The 18,116-nt window shown below is 53.3% G+C and overlaps 1 protein-coding gene across 1 annotated transcript; it reads right to left on the minus strand.

The window, feature by feature from the left end:
• Window positions 1–6,493: 6,493 nt before the first annotated feature.
• NODAL (nodal growth differentiation factor) lies at window positions 6,494–14,229 on the minus strand. Its single transcript, XM_029915416.1, has 3 exons — window positions 14,034–14,229; window positions 8,048–8,745; window positions 6,494–6,668 (listed from the first exon to the last, which is right to left on the minus strand). Exons 1-3 carry the CDS (start codon window positions 14,227–14,229, stop codon window positions 6,516–6,518), a joined length of 1,047 nt encoding a protein of 348 aa, XP_029771276.1. The 3' UTR covers window positions 6,494–6,515.
• Window positions 14,230–18,116: the final 3,887 nt, after the last annotated feature.

The following is an 18,116-nucleotide window of genomic DNA, read 5'->3' on the forward strand; positions in this document are numbered from 1 at the left end:
CGCATCTCCCTTAGCCAGGGCCTGACAGGGAGGTGGATCCTTCTCACAGAGCCACTCAAGCCACCTTCACTGGAGTCAGGGTTGGGAAGCAAGAGGAGGAAATAGGAGTTAGATGCCAGGTTACCGGGCTGAGTAAAAAGCTTGCCAGTTCAGATTCAGGGTGAAATCGGTGATGGCATCTGGAAGCCAGGTCCCTACCAGAGTCAGTGCTTGGCACCTGGTCTTCGCAGGCATACGAGCTGGCACAGATTGGGGTTGGGTCTTGCCCAAGAAGCCACTTCTCCGATTAAGTTGGAACACCTGGGCGTTAGCAGCGATGGCTGGCGGTGCTTGATTGCTCCTCTCAAATCCCGTCGTGTCTTCAGTGTGCGCCCCCCTCGTCCTGGGCTCCCTGATGGAAATGTGTTTTTAAAGAGAGCAGCCCTGTCCTCAGCCGTGAGGGCTGGTCAGGCGAGCATGTTCTTTGTGAATGTGTGCCTCCGCCTCTTCCCTGGCGTTTTCTTCTCTGTAGCCCTGATTGGTTGAGTGTGAACTTGAGCTGCGGGGGCAGCTGTAAGGAAAAGGGTGCTTCCTCCACAGGTGAGAAACCCTCTCCACAGCACTTTCATATGAGTTGTGTTTTTCCTTCTGATTTGGAGGTGGATTCAGAATCAGTGGTCTTTATATTGTGTTGTGTGGGTCACCAGCTCTTTGGGACTCCAACCTCAGGTCAGATGTTCCCATTCACCCGCAGCCTGCTGCGTGCATGAGAGTCCCCGCCCCCCCTTCCCCCAGGGTCTGTTGTTCAACTGGTGCGCGCTGAGTGCCCCCATTGAGTCAAGGCAGCTGGTACGAGGGGCTCCTCATGTTGGCAGCCATGTCCCAGAACCAGACTACCCATTCTCCCCTTTTTGGATATTCAATGGGGTGTCAGGCATCTTGGCTGTTTGAAGCCATGGCCCTTGGCCCTTTTCATTTTCCTATGGAGAGGAGGCCTACTGCGTCTCCGTCTGAGTCAGAACTTTCCCCTCGAGGCGTGTGTCTGGACTATGGGCATAGCAGCTATTAAATAACCTGCAAAACCTACCCACCCATGACATCTGGGACTGGGCAATGCTGATTTTAAAAAAGCATCGTTTCTTTGGGAGAGGAATTTCGGTCTGGACTTTGAAGGGGGTGTGCTTAACACACACACACACACACACACACACACACACACATCCCCATTCCTTCAGCTCTCGGCTTTTAATAAAGGACAAAAATCAGACCTTGAGGCAATTGGGTCAAAATTCCTTTGAATGCTTATACCCTGGGGGCGTTTCCTGTTTCCTGTTTCCTGTTCTAGTAAGCATTTTCCAGTGCAGGCTGAGGGTTCCTTGAGACTCGCTCAGAGAAGTTCCTTACTGAAGACTTGAGGGACATGGATATAAACTTAGTTTTCCAAACAATCACTCATGTCACCTTCCCCACCCTCTGGAATTTACATGTCTGCCTCTGGGCTGGTCCTTGAAGTTCACACCTTTTGGCCAAGCCTGACTTCCAAGGTCTCGAGTCCCTGTTCAGATGGTCTGTAGTTTCTCTTTGCTCAACCTCTGCCTGCAGCCCTGGCAGACCATACCGTATGGATGGCCAGTGGGAAATACTACTGAGACGAAAAGCAGTTCCCAGAGTCTTTAAATCCTCACTCTGCCACCTTTCCGAGAGTGGGAGGCTGGCAGAGAGATGCTGCAATGCTTGATAATCATTTGGCCGTGCAGAAATTTCCAAAGGGAGCTCTTGCCAGTGCTTAAACCCAAAATCCCTGGACACTTCTGAAAGGATTCCGTGAATCTAGCACAGAATATCCATTCTTGCACCCAGTGTAGCCCCCCTCCTCTCCATCTTAATCTTTAAAAGCAAAACAGGGGCGCCTGGGTGGCTCTGTCCTTTGAGCGCCCAACTTCGGCTCAGGTCATGATCTCACGGTTCGTGGGCTCAAGCCTCGCATCGAGCTCTGTGCTGACCACTAGCTCAGAGCCTGGAGCCTGCTTCTGATTCTCTGTCTCTTTCTCTGCCCCTCTCCTCTTCATGCTCTGTCTCTGTCTCTCAAAAAATAAATAAAATGTAAAAAAATAAAAATAAAAACAAAACAAAACCCAAGCCCAGGCCAAGGGTAACTTTTACTTGAAACCAGGAGGGTGGGAGAGGAACACTAGATCAGGAGGAGTTGTACATGTTGGCCATCCTGCCCCTGGCGGCTGTGGCTGAATCCCTGAGTACTGTGAGCCAGTGCCTTTCCTTCCCCTGCAGAAGAGCCCGCCTCTTCCTCCCTGGGTGCCCTGGGGGCAGACCTCAGAGGAGGTGTCTTGGAGAGCCCAGAGGACACTCAATATCCAGGTGTTCATTTTAAGCATCTTAAGAATATTTTATATATAAAACAAACACCCTTTCTGTCTTAGTGCCACCAGTGGCCCATCTCCATCGACTGAATGGAGAAGGGGAGACTGCCAGGGCTCTCCTCCGTCTTGCGTTCATCTCCTTTGATGTGGTTGACCCCCCACCCCCAAGTCCCTTTCACGATTGTGGATGGATAGCAGAGGACAGTCTGGAGGCAGTCCTGTGTGAATCTGTGGTCAGCTTTCTGTTGGGTTTTTTGTTTTTTCTTTTTGTAACTCCTAAACCAGCAGGTGTTTGGAAATTAGGGAAAAAATTAATTTCTCACCAACGGTTGCTGTTACAGTTAAATCAATAAAGATCTTGAGTATCACCTTGTGTTTTGAGTTTGTAAAATTTCAGGTGACCCATTTGGAGGGTCTTGACTGGTGAGGTCAATGGACACAGATGGTCAGTTACCTCGAGTATTGGTTCTCAACATCCATGGCGCCCTTTCTTTGTCTGGCCTTGTATATGCATTGAGGTGGCGTGTCCCTTTCCTCAGAGCTCGGTGGTGACAGGTGCTGGTGGAGCTGGACACAGGTAAGGCCCTGTCCAGGCACCAGCTCCTCAGAAGCCCAGACAACAGCTTTTCCTTTTTCTGAAGTTCTGAAGAGGGCTGCCCATGCCCCCAGGGGCACCTGTTAGGAATGTGCCATATCTGAGGTCTTAAACTAGGCTGTGCTGCTGTGTTATTATTATTAATCCAGGAAGCCTCCTATTAATACCAAGAACAAAAACCCTGCTGTGTTCTAGGTGTGAACAGAGTCCGCAGGAAAAAAAGCAGTGGACTTGAGGAAGCGTTCTCCCATCGGGACAGCGCCGAGGTTTAGTTCAAGGGCTTCAGAGTGAGATGGACTTGAACTCCAGCCACACTGCTTAGAGGCCTCACCCTGTCCAGCAGGATCCTCTGCTATAGGCTAGGTTAGAGACTATGACTTCCCAAGGTGGCTGCGAGGCTCGGCTAGGCTTCTGGAAAGCACTTAGCTTAGCCTAATGCCTGGTTTGGGAAGAATTCAGTAAAGGACCTGAGCTCAGCACAGTTAGCGTGGCGACCAGAGGTCAGCCAGTTGGGCCACATTTCCCTTGGCAGTGAGCGGGTCTGGGCATGGAGCAGGCTGCAGCCACCACCTAGCCCTGGGACCTCCGGAAGGACTGAATCTTAAGGGGAGACGCGGCCAAACCATTTTGATAGTGCTTCACACATCCTTTGCTTTGTTCAAAGGCCAGTAGAATGTTAACTTCAAAGGCAACTTGGGATGGGAGCGATCAGGGCCTTGCCCCCAAGAATGGAAGACCGGAGAAGGAGACAGACTCCTAATGGTGCTGCCAGAGCCAATGCCGCTTCCCACATCTTGTGTCACCCATGCTTCTGCTTCTCTCCCTTTTAGTCCTTCCTTTTCTCCACTCCTGCGTACTTCTCCCATTTTCCCGTCGGCTACCGGCTTGGCTCTGCTCTAAGTACTATAGGCCTTTGCCTTGAGAGCAAGTTCAGATCACTGTAAAAGCCCATTCCGGGCCCCCAGGTTAGGTCTCTTTTTAGAGACCATATTTCCTCTCGTTCAAAGCCTTACTACAGGGCCCAGAGCATGAAGCAGCGTTGCTAAGCTTGACCCCGAGTGCCTCTGGCCCAGCAGCAGGCTGACCCATGGCAGACAGGCCCAGTGACAAGCTCTCAGCAGCAGTCAGCCCGCCTCTGTCTCCGCACCTTGTCCATGAGGTTAGTTGGGAGCCAGTAAAGCTGCTAACTATAAACGCTCCCACAAGCTGTGGTCGCACATTGCTTGAGCTTCTGCTTTCCTGGCCCTAGCTGTTGAAGAAATGTTGCGCACCTATCTAGTAAGGAAGGTGCTCTAAAGCCTTTGGATGGGATTTTTCCCTCCTAAGAACTTCAGTCTGGTAGTGAAATTGGGTCCAAACAAGGCCTTGACCTAAAAGCAGAAGGGCAAAAACCTCCAGATGCTATTCAGGACAGGGTCCCTGGGGCTCCAAGGACCAGAGCTGATTTTTTTTTTTAATGTTTTATTTATTTTTGAGAGAGAAAAAGAGACAGCGTGAGCAGGGGAGGGTTAGACAGAGAGGGAGACAGAATCCAAAGCAGGTTCCGGGCTCTGAGCTAGCTGTCAGCACAGAGCCTGACGCCGGGCTCAAACCAGTGAACCGTGAGATGATGAGTTGAGCCGAAGTCAGATGTTTAACTGACTGAGCCACCCAGGCATCCCCCAGAGCTGAATTCTTGACAAAGCCACTCCCAGCTGTGGTCAGGCCTCCAGGCCACTGCGCGCTGTCACCTAGGAAAACGGATGGACTGAAAGCTGGCCTCCCCAGGCCTCCCCAGCCCCACTGCTTTCTGAATGGATTCAGATGCAGAATCATGTTGTGACTCGGGATTGTGGTGAAGGCAGGTCCGTTTCCATTCCCGGAAGTGAGCAGCTTGGACCAGCCTTGTTGCTGAATCAGGGCTCCGAGGTTTCTCCAGCCCAGGCCTTGCTCTGGCTTATCCAGCGTAGGCCGGGATTATTACCTTGGCTCAACCAAGGCTGCGACTGAGTCACGTGTAAGGTCAGGAGGGCTTCCCACGTGATGGGGATCACGTTCCTCAAGCACAAGGGGACAGGCTTCTTGGGAAAGTAGAGCAGCAGAACTACTATAAACCCTCATTCCCAGTAAAATGCCCCCCCCCCCCCCCCCCCCCCCCGCCAAACAAAAATAGCCCCTGTTTGGGCAGTGCTTAATGAGGTCACCTAAAAGAAAAACTGATTCACTGCCTTTGGGGTCTTTTTATTTAAAAGGCAAAGATGTACTCCCTTTTTGTGGTAGTGCTTCCTACAAGAAAGCTTGGCTTCTTTCTGCTGGGCTGCAAAGCAGAACCCGAAAGGCAGCCTGAGCTGATAAAGGTTGGATAAATGGGGTACAGCAGGGCCAGGGCTCAGCAGGCCTCCTGCTGTAGAGGAGGGTGGGGATAAGGCCCAGAGGCTGGTCCAGGACTTAAGGCCCATGGCTCTTCTGGACCCGCTAACAGACATTTTACAGGAGTGCGTCAGGATCCACCCACTTTCATATTTCAGGAAGAGGTTGGGAAAGGAATTCCTCACCCGAGGTCACACGGCTTCTCAGTGGCTGGGCTGTGACCCTGAGCCAAGTTAATCCAAGTCTTAGGCTACTTCACCCTGCTGGATGGGAAGCTCAGAGGCCTCATTTACAGCACAGAGTGAGAGACTGAAGTGAATTGTCACCAGCTTTAATAGACCCGGGTTGTGTCTGCCTGAGCAGGCTCCGCTCCTATGGTCCAGCGTGACCAGTTCGGAGTTCCTGCCTCTCCCTTCCAAGGCACCAGCTGGCCTAGGAGGGCTTCACAATGGCTTTATTGTTTGTGCAACTCATTAGCAGAGACCCACTCCAGGGAGCCTCTGGACAAAACCAACAGATTGCCGCTGGCCAGCCTGAAAGATGCAGGGGCTCCCCTAAACCAGCCAGACGCAAGAAGAGTCAACTCTTTTTTTTTTAATTTTTAAAAAATTTTTTAAGTAGGCTTCACGCCTGGCGCGGAGCCCAACACGGGGCTTGAACTCCTGACCCTGAGATCAAGACCTGAGCTGAGATCAAGAGTAGGACGCTTAACCAAACCGACTTGAGCCACCCAAGCGCCCCTTGAGCCAACGGCTTTTCATTTAATACAGTGAACTCAGTCTTGGTAGGGGGCAGGAGTGGTCAAAGACCACTTTTGAGAATACATAAAAGTTACAGACCCTCTGTCCCACCTCAAGCCTGAATGCACATATGTCCCAACTTTTGCATATAATTTCTGGGGGTTCATAGGTTAAAGAGTCAAGTAATGAACCCTTCACTAGTGCTTTTACTCACCACTGTCTCTTCAGTAAAGAGAAAACCCAACAAGCTTGCTCCCACAGGCTTGCCCTCTCTCCTGATGGCAGCCTCTGTGTTGAGCCAGACTCCACAGAGCCTTCCTTTACAGAGGGGGCGCCCTTCCTCCTCACATCCAGTAGGCAGAGCAACCTTCCCCCCTTCTCTCTTTCTCCTCACTGGATTAGATGGCTCTCGTGTCTTCTAGAACCTTTCCAGCTTCCCAGAGTACAGCAAATCCAGCTACCTCCAGGATCTCCTCAAAGGCACCCACATTCTTCCACAATCATGTCCTTGTGATGTTCTAGAAGGACCCTGCCATTGTCTACATACAGCATGCTCAACGGCTTGGTCTTCACCGGGGCGCAGCAGGTGGAAGGGACTCGGTGCGGCTGGTATCGTTTCAGCAGACTCTGGGGACGGAGGAGGGGGGAAGGGAGTTAAAATTCATTTCTGGATACCAAAACAGAAGAAAATGGTTTTCATAAGAAATCTGCATGCCAGCACATCACCAAGTCTAACATGCAAAGTAACTTTACAGGCTGTTTAAAAAAATAGATAAAGAGCTAACCAGAAGATTCTAAAAGCCGTTTCTGTGTAGGGCAGCAGCAAACGTACATGTCCTTCTATTGTGCTAGCCTAGAGTGCATACCCATTCCAAGAAACTCCTGGTTTAGTTCCAGAAACATGAAGCAAAAGAGAGTCATGTGGAAATTCTTGTGGGATTTGCTTTGTTGCCCAGGGAAGGGCAAATGGAGTCAATAGGAGAAAAGGTAACAATCCCTCAGCACTCTGGAACAGGGCCCCGTCCTTGGGGTCCAGTGAAGTCTTTTCAGATCCGAGTGTCTGTGTTGCCGGTTGGGACTGTCTGGTCTCTGCGGGCCCCCTGAATCATGCAGCAGGTAGGTTACCGAAGTCCCTGGAGAGGCTCAGGCCTCCACCAGTGCTTCCCATGCATGAGCTCAGCTCACATGCCCCCCAGAGGCTCTGAACCCCAATATCAGGGCTACCACATTAGGTTCTTTTCTCTGTTCTCGCTCTCATTCTCCCTTTGCTTTCCTCCACCACCTTCTAGACATTAGGCTGATTCGTGGGGCACCTGGTGGTAGCCTCAGGCCTTCTTTATTGCAAAAAACCCTCCTCTTTTAGGCAGGAAGAGTACAGTGGTAGAAACAGTATTACCCCAACCATGGCCTCATAAACGTGGCCCCCATGTCATCAGCAAATCACAGACTTCTAGTAATGACAATACAACATCACACCTGCCAGTTTTCTGCCCACAGATATACATGCATATATGTATCCTTTCATTTACACCTACAACATTCCTATGAAGCACGGCATTGCCATCCCCATTTCATAGGTGGTAAAATTGAGGCTCAAAGAGACTACACAGTTTGGTCAATATCACACAGCTAATCTGTAGGAACCAAATCCCGGTTTATTCCAAAGTCCAGATTCTGAACTACCTTCCCTAGAAATCAGAGTGAGGAGAAGCTGAGACCTTCTAGTCTATATACCCGCCACCCCTAAATTTACGGAAGACAAGGAAGAAGTCCTAAGAAAGTAAGATGTTTAAGGTTACATGACTCCACATAAGCCCTCTGAGGCTGGTGCCACTGGTCATCACTATATCCCAGCCCAGCAGCTGGCACACTGTTGGTGCCTGAATAAGAACGAATGAACAGCAACGGAGTAGCAGAGTTCGAGTCCCTTCCCCTGATCCGGCAGAATGGCCACCCAGCCCACGGAGCCCACCGCCACGCCTCTCCTCCCCTGGCAGGGCCCGCACCTGGATGTATGCGTGGTTGGTGGGATGGAACTCCTCCCCCACTGGGTTAGGACACTCGCCCTCACAACGGTAGGCATTGTACTGCTTGGGGTAGATGATCCAGGAACCCCATCCAATGAGGTTGAAGTCCACCTGGAACTTGACCTTCCGACAGAGCTGGCTTCTGTCTGGCAAGGGGTGCCGGCGTTGCCTCCTGCCCCTCTCCTGGGAGAGCTGTCCCTCTCGGGCCCGCCAGGAGCTCTCCGCCTCCCACAGCAAGGTGGAGCCACCCAGCCGCCTCTGCTCTGGGGAGACGTTGGAGTAGAGCATGAGGAGCGCACTGGTGACCGGCGGTGTGGGAGGCGGCTGCGGACACTCTCCAGCCAAACTGGACATCGGCTCCGCCAGCTCCCCAGGGTGCTTTAGCCACTTGGAGAGTGGCCTGGTCACCTCCAGGACCATGCTGTCTGAGGAAAAGGTCACCTGGGACAGAGGGACGGTGAACGAGTCCATTCGAAAACGCTCCTGGCAGACGGCTAGATCCTGCTCTGTGTCTGGCTTTAGCTGGTGGAACATCTCGATGGAGAGCAGAACGCCAGGGGGAAGGTCCACAGGGCCGGGCAGCTGCAGCCGGAGCTCGGCCCACACCAGATCCTCCGCCTGGCTCAGGAAGGAGAAGTCAAAAGCAAAGGTCCAGTTCTGCCCGTCCACGTCCACATCTGGGGGGGAGAAACCAGGAAGGAAGCAGGGTGAGTGGGTGCCCTCAGGCTCGCCAGAGCTCGTCTTGCAGCCTTCACCTGACAGGGACGCTCTCAATCCTCACTCCAACTCTACCAGTTGGGACTGTGGAGTCCATTTTAGTCCAATTCGAATAGAGGCTCAGAGAGGCTAAACGATCTGCACAAGGTGGCAGAGCCAATAAGTGACCCGGATCTGCCCTACCGCAAAGCCCAAACACCAAATCCTGGCTCTGCTGTTCCCTCCAAGACTCTCCCTGCCCCCTGCTTCCCCCCCGCAGCCGGAGAAGGACTGGTAGAAACTGGACGCATCCTCCCTGCTCTTTGGCCAAACCCTGAGCTTTCCGACTTAAATGCTGGGCTTCCACCCACCCCATGACCTTGAGCAAGTCACCTCCCCAGACTGTTTTCTCATTCACGGGCACATGGAAAAGCCCTGAACTCTCTTGGGAGGCACAGGCAACAGAAGCCGCAGACCCGCCACCCTCTCTGCCACCTAGCCCTAAAGACGGAGGCAGAAACTTCTGGAGTTTTTGACAACCTTACACAGGGTTCTATAGGCATTCGCAGCACCACTTTGCACTGACCTGGCAGTTTCCCAACCGGTGGGCTTTCCACATACCTCAGGATGCTCCTCACCGCCCCCTGTCGGGTCATTCACACACCTGGGGCAGACACAACAAGCACACACACAGCCCAGCCTGGTCCCAGCCCCCTCCCCAAGAGGTCGAAACCCACAATGGATGAAACCGAATGGGGAAGCATGTTCCATTCACCTCAGTCCTGGACTCATTTGGTCCAATATCTGGGAATAGCACGTATTTGCGCATTTTCAGATCACCTAAATGTGACCTTGAACTTGTTTCAAGCCTAGTTCCCTCCCCTTTTCGATGGGAATGGTCACGCCCTGCCCATCTCTGCCTTATCACAAGCATTCATGGAAGTAAAGAGGGTTGACCACCTAAGGGCGCCTGGGTGGCTCAGTCGGTTGAGCATTCAGCTTCCAGCTTTGGCGCAGGTCATGATCCCACGGTTCATGGGTTCAAATCCCGCGTCAGGCTCTGTGCTGACAGCTAGCTCAGAGCCTGGAGCCTGCTTCAGATTCTGTTCTCTCTCTCTCTCTGACCCTGCCCTGCTCACACTCTTGCTCTCTGTCTCTCAAAAATAAAGAATAAAAATTAAAAAAAAAGAGGGTTGACTGTTGCTAAATAAAAGTCAAGGGTTATTCCTTAGGGTAAAAACAGTAACTCTTTCTTGAACAGATCTCAAGGGTAGCAATGGTCCCAGATTTAGGTCCACTCTGGGCAGACCACACGACAGTTTTGCTTTTTTTTTATTTCCTCCTAGAGCATCTTTGGTGAGCCGGTGAGTGAATTTCCCTGAGAAATCCAGCCTGCATTGAAGGAAGCGGTCCCACTTAAGCCTCCTGGCAGCATCTCCCCAGCCCTCCTCAGCCTCCCTATTTCACTTAATTTCCACTTCCCTCCTCATTAGCACCTGCAGGGGGCAATAACCGGCCCCAGGCTAGCAGCTCTCCCCGGAGGTGTGGCGGGGAGGCCCAGTTACCCATTGCCCACTGCGGAGCCCCCGGCCCCCTGGGGATTCGATGGGACGTGTAACCACTCTGGCCACCTGCACCAGGAGTCACAGACTTTTTATCTCAAGTATTCACAAATGGCCTTTTAGAGGAAGACATTCCAGCTCAGGGATCAGGAGCAGGGGCTCTTGTGCCTCCTGTGGTGGTTCAGATTCTACCACTTGCTGTTTAACACTGGGCTGGTTACTTTCCTTCTCTGGGCCTCGGATTCCCGCTTTGCAAAAGGAAGACAGTGACAGTATCCACCTCACAGAGGTGTTAGGATTCACTGGGATAATGTGCATAGTGTTTGCCCTGTTGTACCCAGATTTTAATATCGCCCCCAAAAACCAGAGACTGCCAGGGAGGCCGAAGCACGCATGCAAAAGCAAAGGACTTTATTACGAATTTAGGCCCAGCCAGCCTAAACTCGGGCTCACAGACCAACAACACACTGGATCCACGTGGAGCGAGCCCCGAGCATGGCGGGGCAGGGCCTTTTATGAGTTTGGGAAGGGGGTGTTACAGGAAATTGTGACACAGGTACAGGGGTCCAATCAATATAGCATCACATCATTGACAGTAACTTTAACGAATTACAGAGTGGACCCAGAACCCCCAGGTAGGGCGTGACTAGTCTTAACCTCCATCTTTAGGCCCGCCCCCAGAAATGTTAATGTTAGCTGGCCTTCAAGGTCAGAGGGGAAACCTGAATCTGACCTGCATCCTTACAGGCCCAGCACAACTGAAGTGCAAGAGATGTTGGCTGTTATCAACCACTTCCTTGTTAGTGCTGACATCCAAGGTTAGAAATCAAGGTGTCCGGATAGGGAGTGAAAGAGCTGGACAGAGAGGCAAAGTCATCTGTTACCAGGAAGGACAATGTATATGGAGTGCTCCTTCCCAGTGGGGCAGCCTTTGACTCCTTGACCCCACCCCCAGCCAAGGGTTCCTTGGGACATAGTGCTGGAAGGTTCTTTGAGATCTGGCTCTGGTTCTTGTTAAGATAGGGGTGCCTAATGTTTTGGGGGTCACCGATGCCTGCTACAAGCCATAAATGCTCTCCCCAGGAAAGAAAGCATCTCCCACTTGTACAACAGCTGTGATTGTTGGTATCAGGTGTAAGATTTAATAGATGGAGGCAGAGATGGGAGGAAAAAGACTATGTTATGGAGCCAAGAAAGCCTTTATTGGGATCTGCGATTCCTGGGCGAGGTCCCATGACCCGGGGAGTGGGGAGTCGAGGAGGTCGCGCCGGATAGGCGATGGCGGGGGTTTATGGGTGAGAGGTTCTGGGTTTGATCTTGGGAGGGCAGATTATCAAATAAGGGCCTTTCAGGGACGTGGCAGGATGGAATAGGTTGCCTCGTCTGTCAGGGTGATGGGAAGCTGGAGCTTCATGATTGGTTGCTCCCAAATGGGGCAGGATATCCCAGGTCTGCAGGTGAAGGGTGGGGAGGTCGTCTGTGCACGTGTTCTCCTCCAGCCCCCAGAGAAATGGCCGCTCGGTCACCACCTTAAGGTGACTCTTACATCAGGTATCAGGAAAGGGTTCACGGATACCCCAAAACCTAGCCACGCAAGTCAAGAGAGTGGGCCACGCAGGCCCAAGTGATATTCTTAACCCACGTCCCATTCTAAAGAATTTTTTAAAACTTATTTGAGAGAGAGAGAGAGAGACAGAGACAGTGTGAGCAGGGGAGGGTCAGAAAGAGAGACACACACAGAATCTGAAGCAGGCTCCAGGCTCTGAGCTGTCAGCAGAGAGCCTGATGAGGGGCTCGAACACACAAACCACGAGATCATGACCTGAGCCGAAGCCGGACGCTCAACCAACTGAGCCACCCAGGCACCCCGACCCATGTCCCATTCTAAAGAAGAAAGTGGTTGGACTGATGCTCGTGGGGTTCCCTCACTCTGAAACAGGGTGCTGAGGCTGAGTGAGGATTTGGGGCTCTGTAGGAAAGGAGGGTGTGGGGATGACACTAAGGGTCCACTCGACATTATTATAAACTGGCAGTTAATTGCCACTAATTGCTTGTCTCTTTAAATCCTCCCGCCATTATCACCGTTTCACAGATGAGAGAAAACTGAAGGTTGGAGACTAGGCTGCTTCAGCAGCCACAGACGAAGAGGCAAACCCAGTTCGATTAGAGTTCAACACCCCGTTTCCCGCTTACTGGGGCAGCAGGGAAATGGCACTTAGATGATCCCTTCTATGCCAGTGTCCCTCCAGGCAGGCTCTTCTGGCTCCTTTCAAAAGCTGAAGCCAGTTCACAACACTGTGAAGGTACTTGAATATCACCATACACTTAAAAAAAGTAAAACGGTGGATTTTGTCATGTATATTTTGCCGCATTCACACACAAACGAGGCAGAAAGAAAGCCAGTCCCCTGTTTTACAAAAGGGGAAACTAGATATGCAGAGTTTGAGGGACCTGAAGCTGGTTTTCCAGTCTCCCAGACTCTCAAACTACCACAAATCTTCTGGAACTCTCCAGAAGGAGTGAACTGAAGAAGGGGACCCCCTGCCCCTTTGCCCAGCCTCCTCCCCAACCAGCTTTCAGGTAGAGAGGCTGAGCGGAGCAGTCCGGTAAATTTCAAGCTGGCTGGGTGTACCTAAGTCTAGCTGATCCCCAGATGACCCTTCAAGAGGGGTCATCGGCTGTCTGACCCCAGACATAGCTGGCCAGGGAGCTAAGAGCCCCCACCCCCCAACCCCGACCAAAGGGCTGGCGGGTGGCCAATTAGATCAGATGATCGGATGTGGATTGCGCCGCAGCGTGGGGGAGGGCCGTCTGGCCCCAGCCGGCAGAGGGAGGCACAGGCCGGCGCAGGGCGGCAGGGGTCTGCCCCCGACCCCAGGAGTCAGGATGTGGATTGCAAGGGGCAAGGCGACCCCGTGGAAGGGTCCCCTCTCCTCAGCACCCACCTGCCCGTTGCGCCCGATGCCGGGAACGCCCAGCCCGGTCTCCGAAGGTGAAACTCCCGCGTCACCATGGTCGCTGAGTGTTTCCCCCATCCTAAGCTAGGCCCCGAACCCGGTACCACTCGGGACACTGGCACCTTCCCAGCCTGGACTCGAGTCCCCAAGCCTCAGTTCCCGACTTCGGGGCACCCCACCTCTAGTCCCGGATCTCTGAACTCTAATCCCTGATGTTGGTAACGTGCTCGACGCTGGGTTTCGAACCCGCGGCGTCCATTCACTATCGCGTGCGAAAAGAAATTGGATAAAATGTATGTAGCAATAATAACGACCATTTATTACCGTGTCTGGTGTTGTGTTAAGCGTTTTATGTGCGTTTTCGCGCTCGCCACAGGTTTATAAGGGAGGTACTGCTGTCCCATTTAACGAAAGAGCAAACCAAGGCTCCCAGAGGTCACGTAGTTTAACAAGACCTTGTCGTCGAAGGGCACAGTCGGGCTCCCACCCTCCAGTACTGCGCTCTACCCACCCTGAGCCAAGGCCCAGAGCGCAGAGGTCTCTGCCCGGGTCCCTCCCCGATGCCAGAATCCCCCCACCCTGAGCGCCGATCCGGTGCCACTTCAGACGTGGACCCCGGTTGCTCCCTCCCAGCGCAGAGCGCCCTCAGCGGCGAGGTCCTCAGCCCGGGGCCACCCTCCCGCAGCACCTCCCAGCGCTCTTCCGGAGTCCCGAGGCGCCCCCGGTGCCAGGTGGGACGGCTCAGCCTACCTTGCGCCTGCAGGCTGCGGATGATGTCCGCCCGGGGCAGCGGGTCGCGGTAGAGGCTCAGCATGTACGCTAGAGGGGACGGCGACGAGGGCTGCCCCGGCGCACGGAGGGGCACCGGGACCACGGTCGCGGCGCCCGCCTGGAGCAGGGCCCACCAGGCGTGCAGGAGGAACCAGGGCAGGCAGGGGGCTCGCATGGTGCGCGGGCTGGGCCTGGAGCGGCGCCTCAGCCCCTTTTATCCCGGGCCTTCGCTGCCGCCACGCCCCCTCCCTCCTTACCGGGGTGGGGGTAGGGGGGGAGCCTTGAGATCCTATACCTTCCCTGCACCCAGAGGGGTGGTCCCCAGAGAGACCACCTGCTGCGGGAGGGCCCGACCTGAGTCTGGGAGGGAGGAGACCCGCTAAGCTGGAGGAGCCCTTAGGTCCCGCGACCGTCTAGTTTGCGCGCTTGGGCGCCCTGGCACTCTGCTACTTTAGACACTACAGGCCATGTTTCTGAGGCACTGGCAAGCTTGCCGCCCCCCCCCCCCCCCCCCCCCCGCAAACTGTCAGGTCAGACTTGTGGCTGCCTTGCTCGGCCTTTTGTAGGATCCCTGACCTTTCCTGTTCCTCCAGGCTCCAAATGGATGTCTGGCTCAACAGCAGGAGGTAGGGAATGTCAGTGCACCCTAGGGGTTCTCAGGCCACGTGAGGCCGCTGTCTGTCCTGAGATGCTTCCCCCACCCAGCCTGGCCAGGTGCAGCCTTCAGGGACACTGCCCAGATGGGCTCCTGGAGCATTCCTGGCCTTACCTGGCAAGGCCTGTCTGGATGGCTCTGGGAAACCAGTGGATGGGGGTCCTAGGAGTTGCTGGAACCAAGAAGGTGGGCACCAGAGGAAGGCCTCTGGGGGCCTGCTTCAGACAGAGAAGGAAGTGCTCCCCTGGAGAAGTGCCCAGGCTGGAGGATGGACTTCTCCATCACGAAGGGGAAGTAAGTGTTCAGCAAAGTCGGAGCCTGGGGCAGCGCTAACAGGGTGATCCTGGCCCCCAAGAGTGGAGCACGCGTGGTGGGCATCAGACTCTTCCCTTCACAGGGGGTGTCACCCCAGTGATTGCAGGAGAAAGGTGTCCAGTGTTATCCATGTCCTTCAGTCCCTGTCTGTCCTGGCATTTGCCCCCAGGGGGACCTGGGTTTGGGCTTAGGGCCTCTTATTTCCTTTCTCAGGCCCCTGCTTTCCTCATCTGCAAGGGAGTGATCCTTGTCTGGCCTCCCTTCGGGGTGCAGTCACATCAGAGCTGGAAGTACCTGTAAAGAAATATAAATCCCTGCCCCTTGTCAGGCCCCAGCGGCTTTCCTCCACATAGGAGGGTCCTTCCCCCTACCCCAAACCGCTCCTTTCTTAGCCTTGCCAGGCACATTAGCAGCTGGCTGGCATTTACTGAAATGCTCTGTGCCAGCCCAATGTGCAGGCCTTTCCCAAGGCGCTTGGGTTCCAAAGAACCACAGGATGGGCCCAGAGCAGGTACGGAGAGTGGAAGAAGACCCCAGCAGGCTCAGCCCAGAGCTGCTAATTTGCAGGGTAAGGCAGGGGGAGCGGAGCTGGCTCATCCAGCAGGAAGGGACCTCACAGACACTGGGAGGAGAGGTGGGGAGAGAGGGGGCATGGGGGAGCTGCAGACCAGGGGACCCAGACAGTCTGCTCAGCCAGCAGCTTTTAGTTCCTTAAAGCTAGGGACCACCTTGTTTGTTGTGTCTTTACCGTTATAGTTGGGGCCCAAAAGATCTTTGCTAAATGAGTAAATCAGTGAATGGTACTGTGTCCGGACTTGCCCGAAGAGAAGTATCACCTGGATGTTTGTTAAACTATTGATTCCTGAGTCCCATGCCTGACCTCTAGAATTAGCATTTGGGGAGAGGGCTTGGCCATCCACATATTGAACAAGCACCCCATGATCCTTACCAGACAACTTTGAGAACCTGGGTGGCCTGGGGTTCTAGTCACAGTTTGGACCTCCCCCCGGTTCCTCAAGTTCAAGTCTCTTATCTATAAAACATGACTGGAGATCCCTCTTCCATACAGATTAAATGAAACCAATGTGAAAGTGCTTCATGAGCTCTGAAACCTGGTGTATTTGAAAATCCTTCCTTAGGCATGTGGATATTATTTTTGCTGTTGTTCAACTTTCCCAGCCTGGGGCTTGCTGGCTCTGCATCCTCTGTCCCAGCTCTGGCATCAGACCCTTCCCCAGAGGCAGAAGCCACCCCCCCCCCCCACACGCAGGCTATGAATATGTAAAGAAAAACCAATGACAGATTGTGGCTAGTGCAATGGGAGCCCATGACAAGGACCTGGGAACCGAGAATGACAACACAGGGGAGCGCGTATAGCTAGACAGAGGTATAGAAGTCAGCCTCCCCAAACCCACATCTCCCCAGTCCCCACATGACCTAGAATCCAGGTGGTGTCCGTTTAAACAGGGACATTCAGCACAGAGCAGGCTTACCTACCAAGACTGGGAAAGGAGAAACCAAAAAGATATATCTGCTTCTCATAGTGGACCAGAAGCTCCTTGAAATTAAGGAGAAAGCTTTATTGTCCTGTGTCCCTTCCACCATGTGACCCAGAGGGGATGCTCAATAAATGTGTTAGTGAACACGACCGATTCAGGTCATGATCTCACGGTTCGTGGTTTCGAGCCCCGTGTCAGGTCTGTGCAACAGCTGACCTTTACTGAGCCCTCCACGCAATTGGCGTTCTGCTAATCATGGCAGTGATTTTATCATCAACCACTTCAGAGATGAGAAAACAGAGGCTCCGAAGGAACACGGTAATTGGCTCAAGGCCACAAATGTACAGGTGAGGCGTGAAGGGTAGGTCTCCCCCTGAACGTGCGCTCTTAGCTCTATTGCTTCCCCATAGACGAGAGGGAGAATGTGTGCCTCATACTAGGGCTTAAAAAACTCTCAAAGTCTACCCTTTCCCAGGGCCCCGGAGCTGCAGACAGAGCTCATTTCTGATGTGTATTGGCCCAGAGCCACGTAGAGGCCTGGGATGGCTCTCTGGCCAGCATGAGCGACACTGTCAAAGCCCATCCGTCACTGATGTTTTCTGCAGCTCCAGCACGCTGGAAGAAACCGCATCTGTCACCTCTTCAGGACAAAGGCGAACAGTCCTCCTTCTCATTTTTTAAGGGTATTTGTCTGTCCAGGGTTGGCGTCCTACGAGAATGACTAGAAATGCCTTCTTCCCAGGTGGGGAGTGACACCTTCTTGCTTCCCTGCCCCAGACGGACTGGCTGACAGATTACCTGACCCGGGAGATAACCTCTCAGGGTCCTCCCAGCCAACAGGAGGATGGGAAGCAAGGTCCCTCGAAGTTCTTGAATGCTTTCCCTCAGGCTGTTCCAGACCCTTCATCTACATGAGCAACGTATGTGGTGTGGTTAAGTGCTGGGGCCTGAGGTCAGGCTGCCAGGAGGCAGAGTCAGGGTCCCCATGTGTCCCTGAGGGTATTAGACCAGTCGCTTATCACCTCGGAGCTTCTGCTCACTCCGCTATAAAATGGAGATAAAGAATAGATAGCATCTCCTTTGACAGGAATGTTGTAAGCAGGAAATGTGTGTAAAGTGCATCGCGCCTGTAGCATCTGGCAGTTTGTGTGTTCATTCGCTGAACAAACCTGCGTCTCTTCTAGCGAAATCTACAGCAGGTTAAGAGAGCTAGAGTCTTTCAGGGGGCTCGGCAGGAAGGTGTTTTAGTTCTGCACGTATTTAATGAGCATTTCCTCTGTGCCAGTGTGACATTGGCTGTCTTCACTTTCCCAGCACACGTCTGCATATCATATGCCCCTTTTTCTGCTTGCATGTTTCCATCTTAGCCTCCTGGTGAACTCAACTACCAGACAAAGCTTAAAACTCCCTTCCACGGGGTGTCTGAGTGGCTCAGTCAGTTAAGCTTCTGACTTCAGCTCAGCTCAAGTCATGATCTCATGGTTCGTGGTTTCGAGCCCCGTGTCAGGTCTGTGCTGACAGCTCAGCGCCTAGAGCCTGCTTTGGATTCTGTGTCTCTCTCTCTTTCTGCCCCTACCTTGTTCATGCTGTCTC

The sequence above is a fragment of the Suricata suricatta genome, chromosome 2, assembly GCF_006229205.1.
Source record: "Suricata suricatta isolate VVHF042 chromosome 2, meerkat_22Aug2017_6uvM2_HiC, whole genome shotgun sequence".
NCBI classification, from domain to species: domain Eukaryota; kingdom Metazoa; phylum Chordata; class Mammalia; order Carnivora; family Herpestidae; genus Suricata; species Suricata suricatta.